Source organism: Montipora capricornis, chromosome 14, assembly GCF_036669925.1.
Source record: "Montipora capricornis isolate CH-2021 chromosome 14, ASM3666992v2, whole genome shotgun sequence".
NCBI lineage: Eukaryota > Metazoa > Cnidaria > Anthozoa > Scleractinia > Acroporidae > Montipora > Montipora capricornis.
This window is the reverse complement of record NC_090896.1, coordinates 12,816,762-12,835,679: the sequence shown is the minus strand read 5'-3', so window position 1 is coordinate 12,835,679 and position 18,918 is coordinate 12,816,762. Positions and strand designations below refer to the sequence as shown.

The 18,918-nt window shown below is 45.7% G+C and overlaps 1 protein-coding gene across 1 annotated transcript; it reads left to right on the top strand.

The window, feature by feature from the left end:
- The first annotated feature begins 14,589 nt into the window (after window positions 1–14,589).
- On the top strand, window positions 14,590–15,528 carry LOC138031437 (uncharacterized protein F54H12.2-like). The gene has a single exon (XM_068879132.1). The coding sequence runs from the start codon at window positions 14,590–14,592 to the stop codon at window positions 15,526–15,528; it is 939 nt and encodes a 312-aa protein (XP_068735233.1).
- Window positions 15,529–18,918: the final 3,390 nt, after the last annotated feature.

Here is an 18,918-nt window from a genome sequence, read left to right as displayed (position 1 = left end):
GTAAAGTTTCTTTCAATTCTCACACTGATGTTTTTTTTAAAAAACAGCAGATTTTGAAATTTTCTGACATTTATTTATACCAGATAGGTAAATTTATGCATCTATTTAAAAGTGGTTTACTCCCTAATTATTTTCGTGATATGTTTACTCTTGCAAGCCAGTTACATTCGCATTATAATAGAAATTGCAACCTTTTTTACATACCTCCGTGTTGAACTAATATACGAAACTTCTTAATTTGGTTTCAAGGACCTATGTTTTTCAACTGGTTAAGTCCTGAAATTCAAAACAGTGAAAGCATCCGTTTGTTTGCCAAGAGACTTAAAAAATTCGTTGTTTCTTAGTCATATATACCCTTTGTTGAGCTACATACTTCTTCTTTCCTCTTCTCTTCTTTTTCTTTTGTTTTTAAAATAATACATCCTATATTTTATGCTGTCCCCGATGCTGTCAGGAAGCCTATGGCTCATAAGCCCCCGGCTTCTATATAGGCTTCCTTGTCATTACCGCCTTAAACATTTTTTAGTCTATCGTCTTTAAGTTATTATAAATTTCTAGTGTATTGTGTGTTTTTTTTAAATTTTTTTTCTTTTATGTGGTTAATGGCAAATAAAATGAATGAATGAATGAATGAATTATTTATTTTGTGACATTGAAAGTCACATTGCAGTTATTCAAGTCCACAAAACATAAGAATGAAGAACTCTTGTTTTGTAAATTACAACTTTGCTTCTATAGAGCTTCGGACCCAAAATAGCACTAACGTGTGAAATAACGTTCTCCTCCACTTTCTCATACTTCAGTAATGCACTTGTCACCAGAAACCGCCACTCCCCCCACCCTGGGGAGACGTGGGGTATTAAACAGCTGAACGAAAAAAAGGAAGAAAAAGCCCCAGCTAAAGGTTTGGATTTTTCAAAGACAGGTTAACGTTTAATAGCGAAATATGCAAAGTCCTACTTTCCTGACAGACCTTGGAAACACTGTGACAATTCATGTGGCTTATCCATCAGTTAGGTTTTTGAGCAACTGTTACAGTACCATAGTCCTTGGGGGATGTCAATTTCACTAGTGCCTGCACATGAGAAGTGGTACCACTTAATGGAACATGTCTTGCCGTCACAACCTATCATGTTTTCCTCTTCATTTCTCCTTCCACAGGGGCATAGAATGTCGTCTTCTGACTCATCTGATTCTATGGAAATAAACACATCACATAAGAAGGAATAAAGTGGTAAATAGAAAGGCACTGCAGCACATGTGCATGTTACAGTTGGATCAATCAATCAATCTCAATCCTTTAAAAGATGGTAAACAATACTGACAACAGTCATTCTCATTGTTTTTCAAGCCCTCTTGGACTTCAATATCATTCCTGTAAGCTCAAGTATTAAAGCTTTAATGAGGTCAATTTTTATGAACTCACCACTAGACGATGCTGGTACTTCGTTACAATATCAGGAACACTTGAAGCCTGTCCATCCACAACTGAGAACCAGAAAGGTCAAGGAATTACACTTTATGTAACAATTCTACGCAAAATGTGTTGACTGAAAATACGTTATTTAATTTTAAAATGTAAGCATTATAACCTTCCCATGCTAGCTCACAACAGTGCAACATTTCATACCTTAAGCTGGAAATTTGCAATTAAGATAGCACTTAAGACATAAAATGCCATGCACTTGCAATTTCCTGTAAGGATCCTAAAACTAAACATTTAGTACTACTAGGATGTACCTCGCTTTGCTGCAGCTTTTTGCGCTCCTTTGATTCTTCTTGCCCTAATTCCTTTCAGATGATTAAGTCACACCACAGTCTCCTACACTGTTAAGTGGGTTTCCTTCGCCAGATTCTCTATTTGAGCTTTATCTTCCAAAATATCAGTTCCTGACGATCAGACTGGACATCTTTGTTCCCATGTTCTTGAACATGTAGCCAGGCTTGTTGAGGCTTCATATAGTGACCGGGACATTGACCTTTACAGCTGGAGCAGTCACCGCCCCATGGTTTTGCAGGATCAGGTACTGGAAGTGGGAAATAAGTTAGGGGGGGGGCACCTTCTTTGTTCCCAGCCATACACAGGCTTATGTGGGTATCCCGGTTGAAAGCACGAAGCAAGCACTAAAAAGGTTTCTCTGCAAACTTTCTTTTTCAGTGGATCTTTTGCTTAAAAATTTCAGCAGCATCTGCCTCCTATTTAAGAGTTTCTTGGCTTCAGGACCCCTAGCACCTTTGTACAACTGTACGTTCGCTTCCCCACATGGAGCCCCTTGCACTCTTGAAACATACACATTAGCTGCTAAATCAAAGTTTTTTTTCAACTGATTCTCATCAGTCCCCTTAGCAGTATGAACAAGTCCTCCAAGGGTAGATGGGATGTATAGGTTAGAGTGGGAAACAGCTAAGCAGCCATTCATAAGTTCCACCTCATTAAGGTAAGATCCACCAGAATACCTGGTTGTAACACAAGTGAGCTTATGATTCTGCTTCAGATGTTTCTCAGCCCACAAGAAAGCCACCTCTTTATGACTCGGCCCCTCATCCCCAGCTCCATGAACTTGCACACACCAAACACTCTTTGGGTTTCCATCAGGACACTTGAAGACAGATGACAGTTCCTACCTTCTAACATTTGCACATCTGCCATGTGCTGGGTTGGGCACTTCTCATACACAACACGTGGTTTCACAACACCAACAGAAACCTTGTAGTCTAGTCGGTAGGAGGGGTTCCCATGCACCCCCGTGATCTAAATCATGTATGTCACCAAGTGGGCCAAACCCATGATCCCTGTCTCGTTGATATGTATCATTTGTATTTTGGGAAAGGTATGGGAGTTTCTATTTTTAGCCAAATGCAAAAAAATGTTATAAACAGTTCGAATCAAATTTTGCCAGATATGTGTAAGGCCGCAGGACTGAGACGCAAAACCGCTCATTGCCTATGTGTAACATGTGCATCGAATCTGTTTAATGCAGGGTTGATAGTAAATTAGTATGCGATAGAACTGGCCACAGATCTGATGCTTTATGCACTTGTCACTGGAGATCCATCAGTAGTGCTATAGGACCCTTCACGTACCTTTTGACGGTTGGAAATAGAGCATTCTGATTGGTCGATTCCAATTTGGGTTGGAAAATTCAAATTTGGGTGGGGCATACCAACGTGTATGTGAGGGGGACATTCAAATCATGATGTCACAGACACATGACACTGCGGACTCTCAGGAAACAGGTTGGGGTGTTTTGCGTAACCATGCTGGATACAAACATAACGGTCGGGAAATTCAAACAATGACGTCTCATGGGTCGAGATAGAGATGACGTCACAAAGTTCCAAGTCCGTCACGTTTAAAGCAAAAAAAACAACAACAAGACAGGATCGTTTCTTTTCGAATCAAACGGTTTAATAACGAAAATCATCAAGGTACTATTTGTACAACAAGAAGAAAAAAAGCATAAAATACAGTCACACCAAGAATTGGTGCCCCGTAACAAATATTTACAATATTTACAAGACATGGAGTAGAGTCTCCTTAAAGTCACCCCAGTTCCGTAGTGTCCCTACTCAGTTTTTTTCATGGTGCCCCGCACACGCACCCCGCAACTTGTCAGATTAAAATTCGAGGAGCTCCCCGAAGGACATCTCCTCAAAACAGGATGTGTCTGCAAAGAACTCAGCAGCCACACAAGATCCAACACGGTCTTCACGTTCAAACTGCGCAGCGGCACGAGCCAGATCCAAATCCGGTCCTGGACGAACCACCACTTCCCGAATAGCGTTTTGGATGCGCTGTTTGCGCTCCAAGGCTGCTTGACGCTCTTCATGCCGTAGACGGGGATGCAGAAGGAGCAAAGCGGTCTCCATGTGCCAAGCCTTCTCTCAGGTAGGGAGGCATAGGAGGCCGGAGCCCATACTTACGTATGAGCCATCCACCACCTGCCGTATCAATGACATGCGACGGACGGGCATCGGTCGCCAAGCCTTCGAGCAAACACAAACCCAGCTCACGTCTCCGACGTGTATCGCGATATTGTTGGCTGTATTCAGGAATTTGTTCGCGATGGTTCACCCTGTACTGTCTTCGAATTTCGAGGCACTTTCTCCGATGTGTATAGTAATATCGTCGGCTGCTTTTACGAATTCGTTCGATGTGGGTTTGGCGATGGAGTCGTCTACGCTCACGAATTTGTTTGTGGCTCACGTAGTACTGTCTTTTGTATTCGAGGAGCCTTGTTTTGTTCGCACGGTAATGAGCTCTTTGTCGCTCCCGAATTTGCTCCCTTTTGGCCTCCCGATCCTTTGCTTTCTGTTGTTCTTGAACACTCCCCGTTCCCGCTGTAAATAAGGAGATAACAATGACCACGTGAATGAGAGAAAAAAGAAATAAAAACGAGTTTCTAAGAGAAAAAAACCCACCTGAACTTGTTGTTTCTCGGCTGGCTAGACGATATCACGATATTGTTTCTTTTCAGCAAGAACTTTATCGCGGTTCGCCTGCTTCCATGCACGAACATGCTCACATGTCCTTTGTTGTTTTGTGGTAGCGTCCATGTCCGTGAAAAAAGAGGGCCTGTCAAAAAGAACTATCTTTTAAAGAACGGTTTAAACTACCGAGAGCTTTCTTTTTTCTCCACCCGAACAAAACACATGTTCCCAACTGCATCGCTGCCACGTCATTTCGCACCAAGAAAAAAATGGTCCAAACACTCCCATCCCTGAGGTTGTCCTGGTTTTTAACGTCATCATGTACATGTGTCAAAGCAGATGAATGAATTGTACATAGCAGAAAGGAGACAGGAGACGGTCAAGCTCAGGGTTGTTGGTTCGAGGTTGAATGATTGGATTTTCTCTTTTTTTTTCTAGTCATGGACGAAATCATTTTGTTTCTCCTGTTTTTTCAACCAATGTCATGGGTTCATCTACAAAGAATGTGTCTTCAATCTTGAGTATAAACCCGTCATAAAGTCAAGGTCAAGGAATCTTGAGTAGAGGGCTCTCTCAAGGTCAAGTTCAAAATCAAACTTAAGCATTTTATGTGGTTCGTTTGTTCAAACAAAAAAAATGATGTTTTACGGACTGTTTGAAATGATATTTTTTACAGCAAAAAGGATGGGAAACATTTCAGACCATTTTAGAACATTCGCTGGAACATAAAAATGGAAGTTCATGAGGAACAGTATGCGAGGTTTTTTTTTTTTTTTGAGCACGTGCTTGGTTAAATGTCACTTCATGAACATCATGCTAGATCAGCAAGTGAAAGCTCTTAGGAAGGAAAAAAAAAATTCGGAATTAAAAGTTCGGAAAGATGGATTTAAAAAAGTCATGGAGGATATTTGTTTTTTAACCAAATCGGAAAAAATATTGTGAAGGTCACTCACATTCTCCCAGGGAAGAAAAAAACACACAACGGAAAAAAGAGAGCATGCAAGCTAAACGTAAGTTCTATCTTGTCATCACATGTATTTACAGACGTTCTGAAACTACTTACAAGTTTAAAAAAACGTCTATGTAAAACTATTTACAGCGAGAAAAATGGTTTAAAGAAAAAAACTCCCTAAAAATTCACATGGGAGTCTTTTTTTATCCGCAACCTCCTCGGGAAGGAAAAAAAGATCATGCAAACAAAACGTAAGCAAAAGTTGTCATATTTACAAGATTTCTAAAAAAGTCGACAAAACTATTTACAAGTTTACCTCCATCGAGGCAGGAACAAAACACCTCGAGGGCAAAGGCCGTACTAGTTATAGATTCTCCGGTTTCCTATTTTGTGAAATAGGTTACATCTGCTGCACCGGAACTGTCCAGATTTGCTTGTCGAGGGCGGATTGGTGGCCGGGATGACCGCATTTCCTGTCCAAGGACAGATGGCTAGCTTTTCTACGAGAAAAAAGATAGAAAGAAACGACATGAGTCTCCTTGATCACAATCGTCAGATAAGGGTTGTACAGTACTGTGCAAAAGTAATGATAGCGAATTTCGTCAAAATTCTGCGAAATTTCGCTGGCCTCTATTGTTTCACCATTAACGAAATTTCGTGCAGATGTGCGAAATTTCACTTGGCAAATTCGCTGAAGGTGGCAAAATTCGTTCGAAATTTCGTCAGTGGGAGCGAAATTTCAAACGAAATTTCACAAGTGGGTACGAAATTTCAAACGAAATTTCCAAAACTTTGTTTGTGTGAGCGAAATTTCGAACGAAAATCTCGTTTGGAGATCGAAATTTTGGTCACCATTTGTGGTCATTACACGAGGGTCACAAAATGCAAAAAAAACTGAGGGGGAAAAAACAACAGTTCACTGATGGTAGTCCGTGTTGAAAGACATCGATAGTCATGCAGTGCTTTTCCCGCAATTTTAATAAAAAGGAATTGTAAAATAAGCGGGTATCATTGCTGAGTATTAATTGTTTATTTTTCCTGCAGTTTGGTCTCGCATTTATAGATAACAAATTTTTACTAGTGAACCACACTTCAATTTGACAATTAATTAATTTCCAAAGCGTTCCAAAGACCTTGTGGAAAAAAATCATATCTCCGGTTATATTTACCACAAATTGTTCATTCAAACAGTAAAATGCTCTTTCTTTAGCCATATAATTGTTTATCAAAGTTTCTATGGCGCGCTGCTCACGTTTAGTTATTTTTTACTTCAAGGAAAAATTCTTTGTATTTCACACGTCGGCAAGTCACTTGCGAGATGTGTATTTCCAAAGCGTTCCGAAGACCTTGTGGAAAAAATAATATCTCTGGAGAGCCGCGAAATTTTGCTCGAACTTACGCAAATTGCAGAGAAATATCGTTCTTGCTCAAACAATAGGAATCGAGAAATATCGTTGAAAAAAAACTGTGAACTTTTGTGTTCAGACAAGATTACCGAAATAAACTATTCGCTGTAGTTACTAAAACATGGAATGACTTACCACCACCTCAAAAAATTGAACAACCACCTTGACAACATTATTATTATTTTACCTCGACGTTTGTCATGGTTGATTGTGGTCGACAATAAGATTCTAGGGGGAGCTGGAGGTTTTATTCAGGTTACATATTTCATATGCGTGACGTATTGTCATCTCGCATGTTTAAAGAGGCATTCGATTGTTTGTGAGTGGCTGTTGAATCTTTTGAGGTGGTTGCAGGTTGTTCCATGTTCCCATAACTACGAACTTTTCCCAGTTAACGACAATTCGAAAACTGCAAAATATGATATGATACATGTGTATTTGTATTCAAGACCTACTTCTGTAGGCCAAGATCAGGGCAGCCATCACACTACCAATGTCGAAACTTACTGTAGCTCCCTCTGGCAAAACGAAATTTCGCACGCATTTTGAAAGAAGATTCGTCTCACCTTTCGAAATTTCGTACGCATTTTGAACGAGATTTCGTCTTTCCTTTCGAAATTTCGCACACCTCCAGAGCGAAGATTCGACGAAATTTCGTTACACTTTTCGAAATTTCGCCAAAGCAAAACGAAATTTCGCACTTCTCATGAGCGAAAATTCGGCGAAATTTCGTTAGACCTTTCGAAATTTCGCTCAACCTAGAGGAAATTTCGCATGTCTCCAAAGCGAAAGTTCGACGAAATTTCGCCGAAATTTCGTTGAGAACAAAGCACGAAATTCGACGAAATTCTCTATTATTACTTTTGCACAGTACTGTAGGTAAAACTCACCAATCTCCTCCGCCAGGGCTTTCATGTTATCCCTGTGCTCCATCTTTTCTTTTAACTTTAAAATGAGCTCTTGGAGTTCTGGCAGAAGGACGTCCCACCAGCTCTCCATCTTGAAAATTTGGGTTTCTTGGACTCGAATGCACTATTTTATACCAATCAGGTGACCTCGTTTTCAACTGCACTTTTTGTTGCGGAGGGACTCTCTCGAAAAACGCCACGTGGCATTGAGAGCCCTCAATCTACCTTTAGTTTCAGAGGCCTTGGAGGACCCATTCGACTCCTACTTTTTTTTTCAAAGACACATACAGATCCGTCATAAAGAACTCAGACATGAATGTCTAATAAAACAACGTTTAATGAGAAGAACAAGGCCTGTTTTACATGCGGTCGGGACAAAATCGAAAGTGTCTATAGTGTGGTTGGGTGGATATCGACCGTAGACAGGTCCTGGGTTTCTGAGCGGCTAGAAATCGTTGGGTCCGTTCATGATGGATGTAGCGGGTATCGTGATCCAGTCCCCTTTGACCACGCATCCACTGTACAAAGTGATAACATTCCACTTGAGGGCAATGAAGCTGTAGAGGGTGTTCATGTTGTCCGCAAGAACCTACAGAACTGAGACGCGGGAGATCCTTGAATTTCGAGCAACCCAAAGGTTCCAAATCGATGTGAGGCATCCCCCAGCTCGTCAACCATTGCCGTTGGATCAAACTCCCTTTGTAAGCGACTAGAGAACGCTCCGAGGTCTTGTGTTGTTTGTAGAGGTGTTGGGCATCCGTTTTCAACTCATGAGCCAGATGGTACAAATTTTGTGGATAGTACGCGAGCCCGTGGATGTGAGTCGTACAGTCATACGCCGTTCGTTGATCTTTAGGTGAGAGATCATGCCAAGGCACAGAAGGTTTGTAATGAATCGATCCCCTGTGTTGACCCGTCCAATCGCACTAGACATACTTTATTGAGAAGGTGGGTCCTCTTTGTCTTCGGTGTCATACGTGGGGTCGGAGAGGGACGTTGAGGTCGTCGGCCCATCGAAAGAGATAGCGACACTCATTGCTATTCCGATCGGGTTCCCAAGTCGCCAAAGCTTCGGGAGGCAATTGATCCTTTTCATATATGCAACAAAAACACAGCAAGCGATCTAGCAGGACGTCCAAGCATCAATAGCACACTTCCAGTGTCGTATCACTCTTTTGTAGTCCAATTGTCTTTGTATCGGAGTGGGACATCGAGACAATTTTGATGGAGAACCCAAGTCGTCAGGTCAATGAGCTCTGTTTCTTCGTCTTTGTCTTCTTTGTAGCCCTCACACAAGAGAGCGTCCAGCAACAAGTCTATGCGTCTACAGCACCTCTCCAAGCTCATGACAACCTGACGGTTCTCGCTGGCGTGGCTGTTTATTTACCCGAGGGTGTTGACGTGGACTGAAGCGGACGCCACTTTCTAAAAACCAATGATAGTGCCGCCGGAATGGGACTGACCTTGAATGTCCTTGACGCCACTCTGAGCAACCAATGACGGGGTCGCCTGAATGTGGCACCATCCTCAAGAACCAATCACAGACCCTGGAATTTGACATCACATGCTGCCGTCAAACCATAAATCTGCGAGACACACTTCATTCGTTGTCAGTTGTCTTGAAAAGAAGATGAGTATCTCTTCGCAGCATGGAGAGTTGTCGCCTGCTCGCTATCCGTTTCGAGAAGAAAAGGAGGAGAAGAAGAAGAAACCATCGAAATGTTCTTGTGCTAGCCAGAAACGCGATGTCGTCCGCGAAGCAGCTGAACCCCCGCCAAGATCATGAAGGAAGCCAAGGAAATCCAACGTCAAAAAGATGTGGAGCGGTGTAAGAAAGAGCGGGAAGAGAAAGAGAAATGAGACGAAGAGGAGTTGAACAAAGCCACTGAAACCTTGGATGCTCTCATCATCTCAGACCCCCCACCTACAGAGACGGTGACATGGACGCCTCTCAGTGCGAAATTGAAAGAACTCTTAGAGTCAGTCCCTGATTTAGATGACTTGCCCAGCTACGAAGAGATGATGGAACCCTTACTTCCTACACAAGGATCTGTGGTGGTGACCCCTGAGGAGGTGAAACTAGAACCTCAGGATGCGATGATCTCATTCGAAAGCAATTCGCCATCGTCGATGGGGTGGGATTCATGAAAGCTCTCCTTCATCAGATGGAATGGCAGAGAAACACGACACTCCAAAACTTAGAGTTGGGAGTGTGCTGGACCATCGGTGGGTGACGTTTCGTCGGGAAGAAGAGGATGCCGTGATGGAGCGGAAGACCTTACGCGATATCAACTCAGCTGACATCCGATTTTCCATTCAGAAACATGTGGCCTTACGCTTGGGATGGTTGACGAGAATGAAGGATGGAACGTACAACTTGGGTCCCAATGTCGAATATTCCCTCTACGACAAGGATGCCCAGAAAATTACCCATGTGAGTTCGACTGAATGGCCTACCAATCGTCTGTGACGAGAACCTTGCTCTTGTATTCGCATGTGGTGAACAGTAACATTGTGGGGGATGCATCGCATCCTTTAGTACGAGAAGTCTATTACCGACGAAGTGGTGTGGGTACTGTGTATTTCGAACCTCTACACATCCAATGGTTACCATTACGTCGCCCGTACTTGGACGTGATCAAATTCAGTTTGGCCGAAAGCAGTGGACATCTGGTCGCATTTGGAAAAGGCAAGACCATAATCACCTTTCAATTTCGTCATCGTGGGGCGCACGTATAAAAACCGGTCGCCCCTTCCTAGGCAAAGACACAACATCCCGATGAGAGACGGAAGTCTGACGCGGTATTACCCTGCATGCAGTCAAGGCGGGGACGGTCTCAAAGAGGAATTGATTCAAATCACTGCGCCCGTGATCTTGGAATCAGATTCAGGTCTCGTCACCTAGGACTCCCCACCTACAGAGACGGTGGCGTGGACGCCTCTCAGTGCGGAATTAAAAGAACTCTTAGAGTCAGTCCCTGATTTAGAGGACTTGCCCAGCTACGAAGCGATGATGGAACCCTTACTTCCTACACAAGGATCTGTGGTGGTGACCCCTGAGGAGGTAAAACCAGAACCTCAAGAACCGGCCGTTGTGACTCCTATGGAGCCACTACCTCACTGAGAACCTGGTGCAGTCTTGGAACCCCTACCGGAACCATCCCCAGGGCCCAAGGTACCTTTGTGTCCGTTCCACGAGACTCCTTTAGGTGAGAACCAGACCCGAGGGGATCCGTCCTTCGGATACGTCTATTGTAAAGAGATGGGTGTGGATCGAGCCTACGAACGGCAGGCTGAAGTACCACCACAACTCCATCACGACATCAAGAAAGGACCATGGCACTATTTTTGTGGGGAGAAAAGTAAAGTGGTACGAATGATGAACCCTGATTCCCCTAATGTGGGCCGCTTTTTCTTCACGTGTCGCCAGAACATGCCCTGCCGGTTCTTCCAATGGTTGGACCGTGAATGGTCAGACAAGATCTTTCAGCACCGATAGCAAGAGGCCAGAAAGAATGGCTGGAAAGGAGAATGGGAGGAAAAGGCGAGTGGGTTGCTCGAAGTGAACGCTCCATTGGACCCTCATCAAGCCAGAAAAAAGTGAGAGTTGGAGAATGAAAAGGGTGGTGATCCAGGTGCCCAGCCTGCCCGACAACAAGTTGGAGGAGGAACTAGAGAAGTACGTGAGAAAGCGGCGGTGGATGGCTCAACAGAAAAAGTGGATGGAACACGACAAGTTGCAGCAGAGGTGGTGCCGGTGATTAGAACGCACCCGCCCCATTACGCCCGAACTGTTGCATGCTTGTTTTGAAGAAATGAAAATGCTTGAGATGGAAATCGATCAGGTATAAATAAAAGCTTAAACCCTCAAATTGGTGTGTGTCATTACGTCGTGTGTTGAGTTTGGCCGTCACTCATGTGGACCAACTCCCTTATCGTGAATTCGAACAACGGGTTCGTTGGCGTTTGTTGACTTGGCTTTGTCGGGAAATGATGAAGCTGCTCAGAGCCACACACGTATGGGATGGATATCCTACCGACGAACCCATTCATACCCTAGCGGTGTTTGAGGTCATGAAAGAAGGGATTTACTATAAGTGGAGTCATTTTCTCGTCTATATGGACTGGTTGATAACGACACTCGAACCCGAACGTGCTTATCATACGTGGGAAACCCTTAAAAAGCATCGTCCACAGGACATGCCGACCATTGTGGAGTTGACGACGCGTTGGCTCGTCACCGAAACATGTTGAAACAAAAACGCCGCCACCGTGTCGCCACCACGCCCATCGTGAGTGCCTACACAGATCCTCAGACCCCAGGTTCATTGGGTGGTGTGTATCGGTACGTTCAAGGTCAAGGATTGACGCAGAAGGAAGCCTTACAAGAATTGCAAGGGGAATTGGCCTACACACCGCATGGCCCTGTTCGACAACGATTTGAGATGCTCCCGGTCTTGGTGTTTCACAAGGACGAACAATGGCAAGCCGATCTCATGGAGGTGCAACCTCTCAAACAATGATATGGTGGGCATCGTTATCTCTTGACGGTCATCGATGTGTTGTCCAAATTCGCTTGGGTGGTCCCCGTGAAAAACAAGACAGGTACTGTGGTCACTCAAGCTTTTGAAAACGTGTTACGACAAGGACGAAAACCTCAATGTTTACAGACGGATCTGGGCAAAGAGTTTTACAATGCTCCGTTTCATCGGATGTTGGAACGAGAAGGGATCCAACACTTTTCGATGCACGGGGATGCCAAAGCATCCACAGTGGAACGCTTCAATCATACGTTGAAAGAACGCATGTATCGGTATTTTACCGCACGAAATACTCGAACGTACCTTAATGTGTTACCTCAATTGTTAAACGGGTACAATCAGAACCGTCATCGAAGTATTGGCATGGCCCCACGAGACGTCACCGATGACAACGAACACTTTGTATGGACCAAACTGTGTGGAAAACGTTTGAAACGACGCCCTCAACCTAAAGTCAAGGTGGGCGATCGAGTCCGTTTGAGTAAGAAACATCGTCCGTTAAAGAAAGGCTATCTCCCTCGTTGAAAGGAAGAAGTCTTTATGGTGAGACTTGTGGTGCGAGGACCTGTGGTTACTTATCACTTGGAAGAATGGGATGGCATGCCCTTGGAAGGGAGTTTTTACGAGCAAGATGTCCAAAAAGTCACTGTGCCAGACGGCGCTTTGTTCCGAGTGGAAGAGATTTTACAACGACATGGACACGCGGTGAAAGTCAGATGGTTGGGCTGGCCCCCAAAATACGATAGTTGGGTCCCTCGTTCCTCCTTGATGCATGTATAAAAAGAGATTTTTTAAAAAAATAAAAAAGATGAACCATGTCGTGTTACGCTACCTTATCGAGTCATGTGCAGAAAGCTGAATTTCGTGACAATGGCCCCTCTGACTTCAAGGCATGGTTGCCTAAAGATCGCCTGTGGCAAGAGTACGACGGATGGGAAGTGAGACTGTCGGGCGCGTTGTTCCCTATCATTCCACCACCCGAGCCTGGACACCCCAAAAAAATCCTGGTCCACGAGGCGTACCATTGGGTGGGACATCCGGAAACATGGAATAAGGAAGGATACCTGTGCACCTACTGCTATAGCACCACAAAAAAGGTCAATAACAAACTACAGATTGCACTGTACCGAGTGGATGCCGACCGCATCTATACCCAAACAGATACGCTTCACCGCGATGATCTCATTCGAAACCAATCCGCCATCGTTGATGGGGTGGGATTCATGAAAGCTCTCCTTCATCAGATGGAATGGCAGAGAAACACGACTCTCCAAAACATTAGAGGAGGGAGTGTGCTTGACCATCGGCGGGTGACATTTCGTTGGGAAGAAGAGGATGCCGTGATGGAGCGGAAGACCTTACGTGATATCAACTCAGCTGACATCCGATTTTCCATTCAGAAACATTACGCTTGGGATGGTTGACGAGACTGAAGGATGGATCGTACGACTTGGGTCCCAATCTCAAATATTCCCTCTACGACAAGGATGCCCAGAAAATGACCCATGTGAGTTCGACTGAATGGCCTACCAATCGTCTGTGACGAGAACCTTGCTCTTGTATTCGGATGTGGTGAACAGTAACATCGTGGGGGATGCGTTGCATCCTTTAGTACGACAAGTCTATTACCGACGAAGTGGTGTGGGCACTGTGTATTTTGAACCTCTACACATCCAATGGTTACTGTTACGTTGCCCGTACTTAGACGTGATGGAAGTCAGTTTGGAGGAAAGCAGTGGACATCTGGTTGCGTTTGGAAAAGGCAAGACCATAGTCACCTTTCAATTTCGTCATCGTGGGGTGCACGTATAAAAACCGGTCGCCCCTTCCTAGACAAAGACACAACATCCCGACGAGAGGCGGAAGTCTGACGCGGTATTACCCTGCATGCAGTCAAGGCGGGGACGGTCTCACAGAGGAATTGATTCAGATCACTGCGCCCGTGATCTTGGAATTGCTGCAATCGGGACTTCGTACAGCTTCCAGTGGAAAATCCCTAGGTGTTGTTGGAGACGCCATCGGACAAACCTTGAAACGAGGAGTCAAACGGAAAGCCGCCGCACTAATCCAAGCTGGGGTGAAAGCGGGAGGCCAGCACGTATATAAAAAAGCCAAACGCAAAGTCTTGGACATCTTTGGTCGAACATGAACACATACGTGGTTCAATCGCGTCCGCGTCGTCAACGAGCATTGAGTTGGTATGGAACGCCAGGTTCCAGTATAAAAGGCACCGACCATCCACGTCAGGGCGGTGGTTGGTTGAGCGGAGCCGTGTCACGGCCTCCTGAGTACACCTTAGTCCCGTTCTTGACCGGAAGACTTCAAAGAAGACGAAAAAAGAAGAAGAAACGATGAGTTTGGATGTGTTTACAGTCCCCTCAGCCAATGTGATCATGCAAGGGTATCGCAACGCGGAGTACAGTCCATCCAGTATGGGGATCACACCCATTTCCTTTTCCATCCCAGCCTTGGACGATTTTGTCGATTTGAACCGGAGTCTTTTGGAAGTGGAATTGAAATTGCATTCCGCATGGACGAATGGCATTGTGGCCGATGTCAACGCGGCTTCAGATGGGGACAATACCCGATTTGTCTACGTGACCAACAATCTGGATCACACGCTCTTCAAACAGATGAATCTAGGATTCAATGGCACCTTCATGATCGAACAGACCGATACGTACGCTTACAATGCCTTCTTGGAGATGCTGCTGAATTACAATCGAGATGAGGGGGAGACCTTGCTGGCGCCTCAAGGTTGGGTGAATTATTTGAACGTGACAGAACACTTAACTGCCGGTGGAGCCGCCGATGGCATTTGCACAACGAATGGATGGGGACACGGTGATGCCACTCCCTTGAAGACGGCCACCGTACCATTCTACAACAACAATAAAGCCAACTTAATCGTGCATCCGCATCTGGAAGCCTTTCACACAGGACGCGTGCTGGTGCCTGGGGTGGAGATCGTCTTGGAATTGTTTTGCAATCGGCCTGAGTTCTTTTTGTTTGGAACGAATACCAGTGGTGCGGGTGTCAAACGTCAAGTGACGTTGAGTCAAGGTGACCTCAAAGTGACGCTGCATCTCTGCCGTTTGTCACTGAACCTATCCATCCACAATGCCCTACAGGCCAAGAGAAAAGTCAAAGAACAGTGGGCCAGTTATCCAGTGGTTCCAAGCGAGATCCGTACGTTTTTGTTCGATGGACAGACCACCAAGATCATGGAAGACGACGTGTTTGTGGGTTGGGTGCCAGACCGGATAATTGTGGGGTTGTTGGACAGTTGAGGCTTCAATGGCGATTTGGAATATTACCCGTTTGCTTTCCAGAAATTTGGAGTGATCCGGATTCGTCAAGTCATTGACAGTGAAGAATATCCGTACCCAACCTTGGAATTGAATGGAGTCAATGGCCGTAAAGGCCTGTTGGGATACCATCGTTTCTTAGAAGTCAGTGGTTCATTGCTGAATCACCGTCCCAGTATGATCCAACCCAGTGAATGGGGACAGGACAAGAATTGTACGTTGTTTGCCTTTAACAATGTACCCAACGGAGACACGGATGCTGCAGGACATCGAAACCCTAGACAAGCTGGACCTCAAGGAAGTGGTAAACAAACGAACAAACGACCTGGCTACGAATCCTCGGCGAAGTTTCGTCTCAACAAAAAGTGTATTGTGAACATACCCAGGGACGATGCAGGAGTCTGTTGTGCGTGTGCTATCGTAACTGCTCGTGGGCTGCACCTGGTGGGTTCCAACACCAAGGAACGGGACAAGTGGACCAGAAAATGCTCAACGGCGTCGCAACGACGCCACTATGGCTCTCTTGGAAGAAACCGGACTCCAGCCGGGTTCTATGGGTCTCCAGGAACTAGCCACTTTAGCTGAAGCACCCAGTCTTCGTGATTACCGAATCGTGGTGGCGGACGCGAATCGACAATATGCTTGTTTTGCGTTTGGGCAGGGTGCTACGTTGTTAGCCCTTCTCTACGAGGACGAACATTACGACACATTGACCTCGTTGCCAGGATTCTTTGGGCAAAGCTACTTTTGTGGACGGTGTCTGAAACCCTACAACGTAAGGGGCCATCATAATTGTGCGGAAGGTAAAGGCATCCATTGTCCTTGCTGTCAACAAGATACGTGTGACGATTACGTCAAAGCGTATCTTCAGTGTCCCCATTGTCAACGGTTCTTCCACGGGGATGGATGTCTCACCCTTCATCACACCAAAACCATAGGTGGTGCTGCAGTTGGCCCGAATCATCGGTCTGTGTGCGAGTCGTGGCGTAAGTGTGCTGGGTGCCACAAACTTCTCAAGTCAGTTCAAGACCAACAGGATCATCGCTGCGGTTTTGGAACGTGCCCTGCTTGTATGGAGGAGGTGGACTTGAAGGAACATCGTTGTTTTGTTCAGATACCGTGCGATCCTGAAGAACTCGAGGCAGAAGCACGGATCTCTCAAATCAATCTCCGAAAAAGACGACGGGAGGAGTTGCAGAAAAATACAAGAGGGTGCCTGCCTGTTTGGAGGGTGAGGATTATCGACCACCGTTACTCGTGTTTTGGGACAGTAAGGATATGCAAAATTCTGGGGTTCACATGCCTAATTTGGTGGTGGGCATGACGGCTGAAGACGCCACACCATGTCTTTTTGCAGATGAGACGTGCATCGATCAGTTCCTGAATTGGTTGGAACAATTGACGGAACAGGACACATGTTATGTGACGGTCATAGCCCATAATTTCAAGGGTTATGACTCTTATTTCATCGTCCCTCGATTGATCAGACGCAAGCAAAAGTTTGAACAGATCCGTACGGGTGCAAACTGCTGGAGCTCACTTTTCGCAATGGCTACATTCGTTTCATCGACTCTCTGTCATTTCTCACCACACCTCTGGCATCGTTTACTTCCATGCTTGACTTGGATCCCGACGGGTTTGCCAAGGGATATTTTCCCCATTTGTGGAATACACCAGAACATGCGGACTACGTGGGAGATCTACCACCCAAGGACATGTACTGCCCCAACACCATGTCTACCAAGGGAAAAGCCGAGTTCGAACGGTGGTACGAGGAAAAAGTGGCCAATGGCGTCCAGTTTGACATGCAGCGAGATTTACGGGTTTACTGTATATCGGACGTCAAACTTTTACGTGCGGGATGTTTGGCGTTCGACAAGATCATCAAAGAACTGACACGTTTCAGCCCCTTTGAAAGAATGACCGCAGCCGGTGTGTGCATGCACGGTCTCCGTCTTAACTGCATGGAGGAAAACACCATCGCTTCCAAACCTCTCCGTGGTTGGCGTCTGATCACCAATCATTCCAAGGAAGCCATGGAATGGCTGCAATGGCAAGAAAATCAGTTGCAGACACAAGAAGCCGGAGAGCCACGTATCCGTCATGCCTGCAACCAGGCAAAAATCAGATCCCTGGCACCTGTTGGTCCGTGGACGGTTACGACGAGACGACCCACAACGCTTACGAGTACTTTGGCTGCTTTTGCCACGGGTGTCCTTCTTGTTTCCCCAATCGACTAGAACCGTACCGTTGTCTCGACGATCGTTGTATGGACGCCGTGTATCGGGACACCATGGCTCGTCTCCGGGCTATTCGTGATCGTAACATTCACATCATCTCTATCTGGGACTGTGAGTGATCTCGTCTCAAAAAGGAGGATCCACAGATCAAAGCGTTTGTGGACAAACTGACCCTCGTACCACCTATGAATCCTCGCGACGCCGTCTTTGGTGGACGTACCAATGCCGTACACCTCTATTACGAGATCCAGGAAGGCGTTCAAATCTTCTATATCGACTACACGAGGCTGTATCCGTGGACCAACAAATACACCTTGTATCCTATGGGTCATCCCGAATTCATCTACAATCCGGATACGACGGACCTCTCGGAGTATTTTGGTTTGGCTACCTGCACCGTGCTACCACCCACGAGACTCTTCCATCCAGTGTTACCTTATGGATCCGGCGGTAAGCTCACATTTCCGTTTTGTCGCACCTGTGTGGAACAGGACATTGACAAGGCTCTGCACGACAAATCCCTTGAGTGTACTCACACGAATGCACAGCGTGCGCTGACCTGGACCTGGTGTACCCCCGAGTTGGACAAGGCAGTGGAGGTCAGCTACGTCATCTTGAAGACCCACAAAGTAGCGCATTTTCCATCGAAGAAACAAGGCCTCTTCGAATTGTATGTCGATCGTTGGCTAAAACTCAAGGTGGAAGCCAGCGGTTGGCCTGCAGGTCCCGCTCGCGACCCTAACCATCCCGAGTGTCAAATCAAACGTGACGCATACGTGTCCAATTTTGCTCGTCATGAAGGGGTCCAGCTGGAGCCTGAGAACATTAAGAAAAATCCCGGCTTCCTTGCCTGCACCAAGATGATGTTGAACTCCATGTGAGGCAAGTTTGGTCAGCGGGACAATCTCATGCAGCACAAAGTGTTCTATGACCCGCAACCTTTTCATATGTTCATGGATTTGGACCAACACGGTGTGCGCTACGTCAGCCGTCTGGACGAACACTGGGTGGAAGTCCATTACAAAGCGCAGGGCGAGTGTGAAGACTTGAACGTCAACACCAACACGTTCGTGGCTGCCTTTACCACCTGCTGGGCACGACTCCATCTGTACGAGGCTCTCGAACGTCTCGC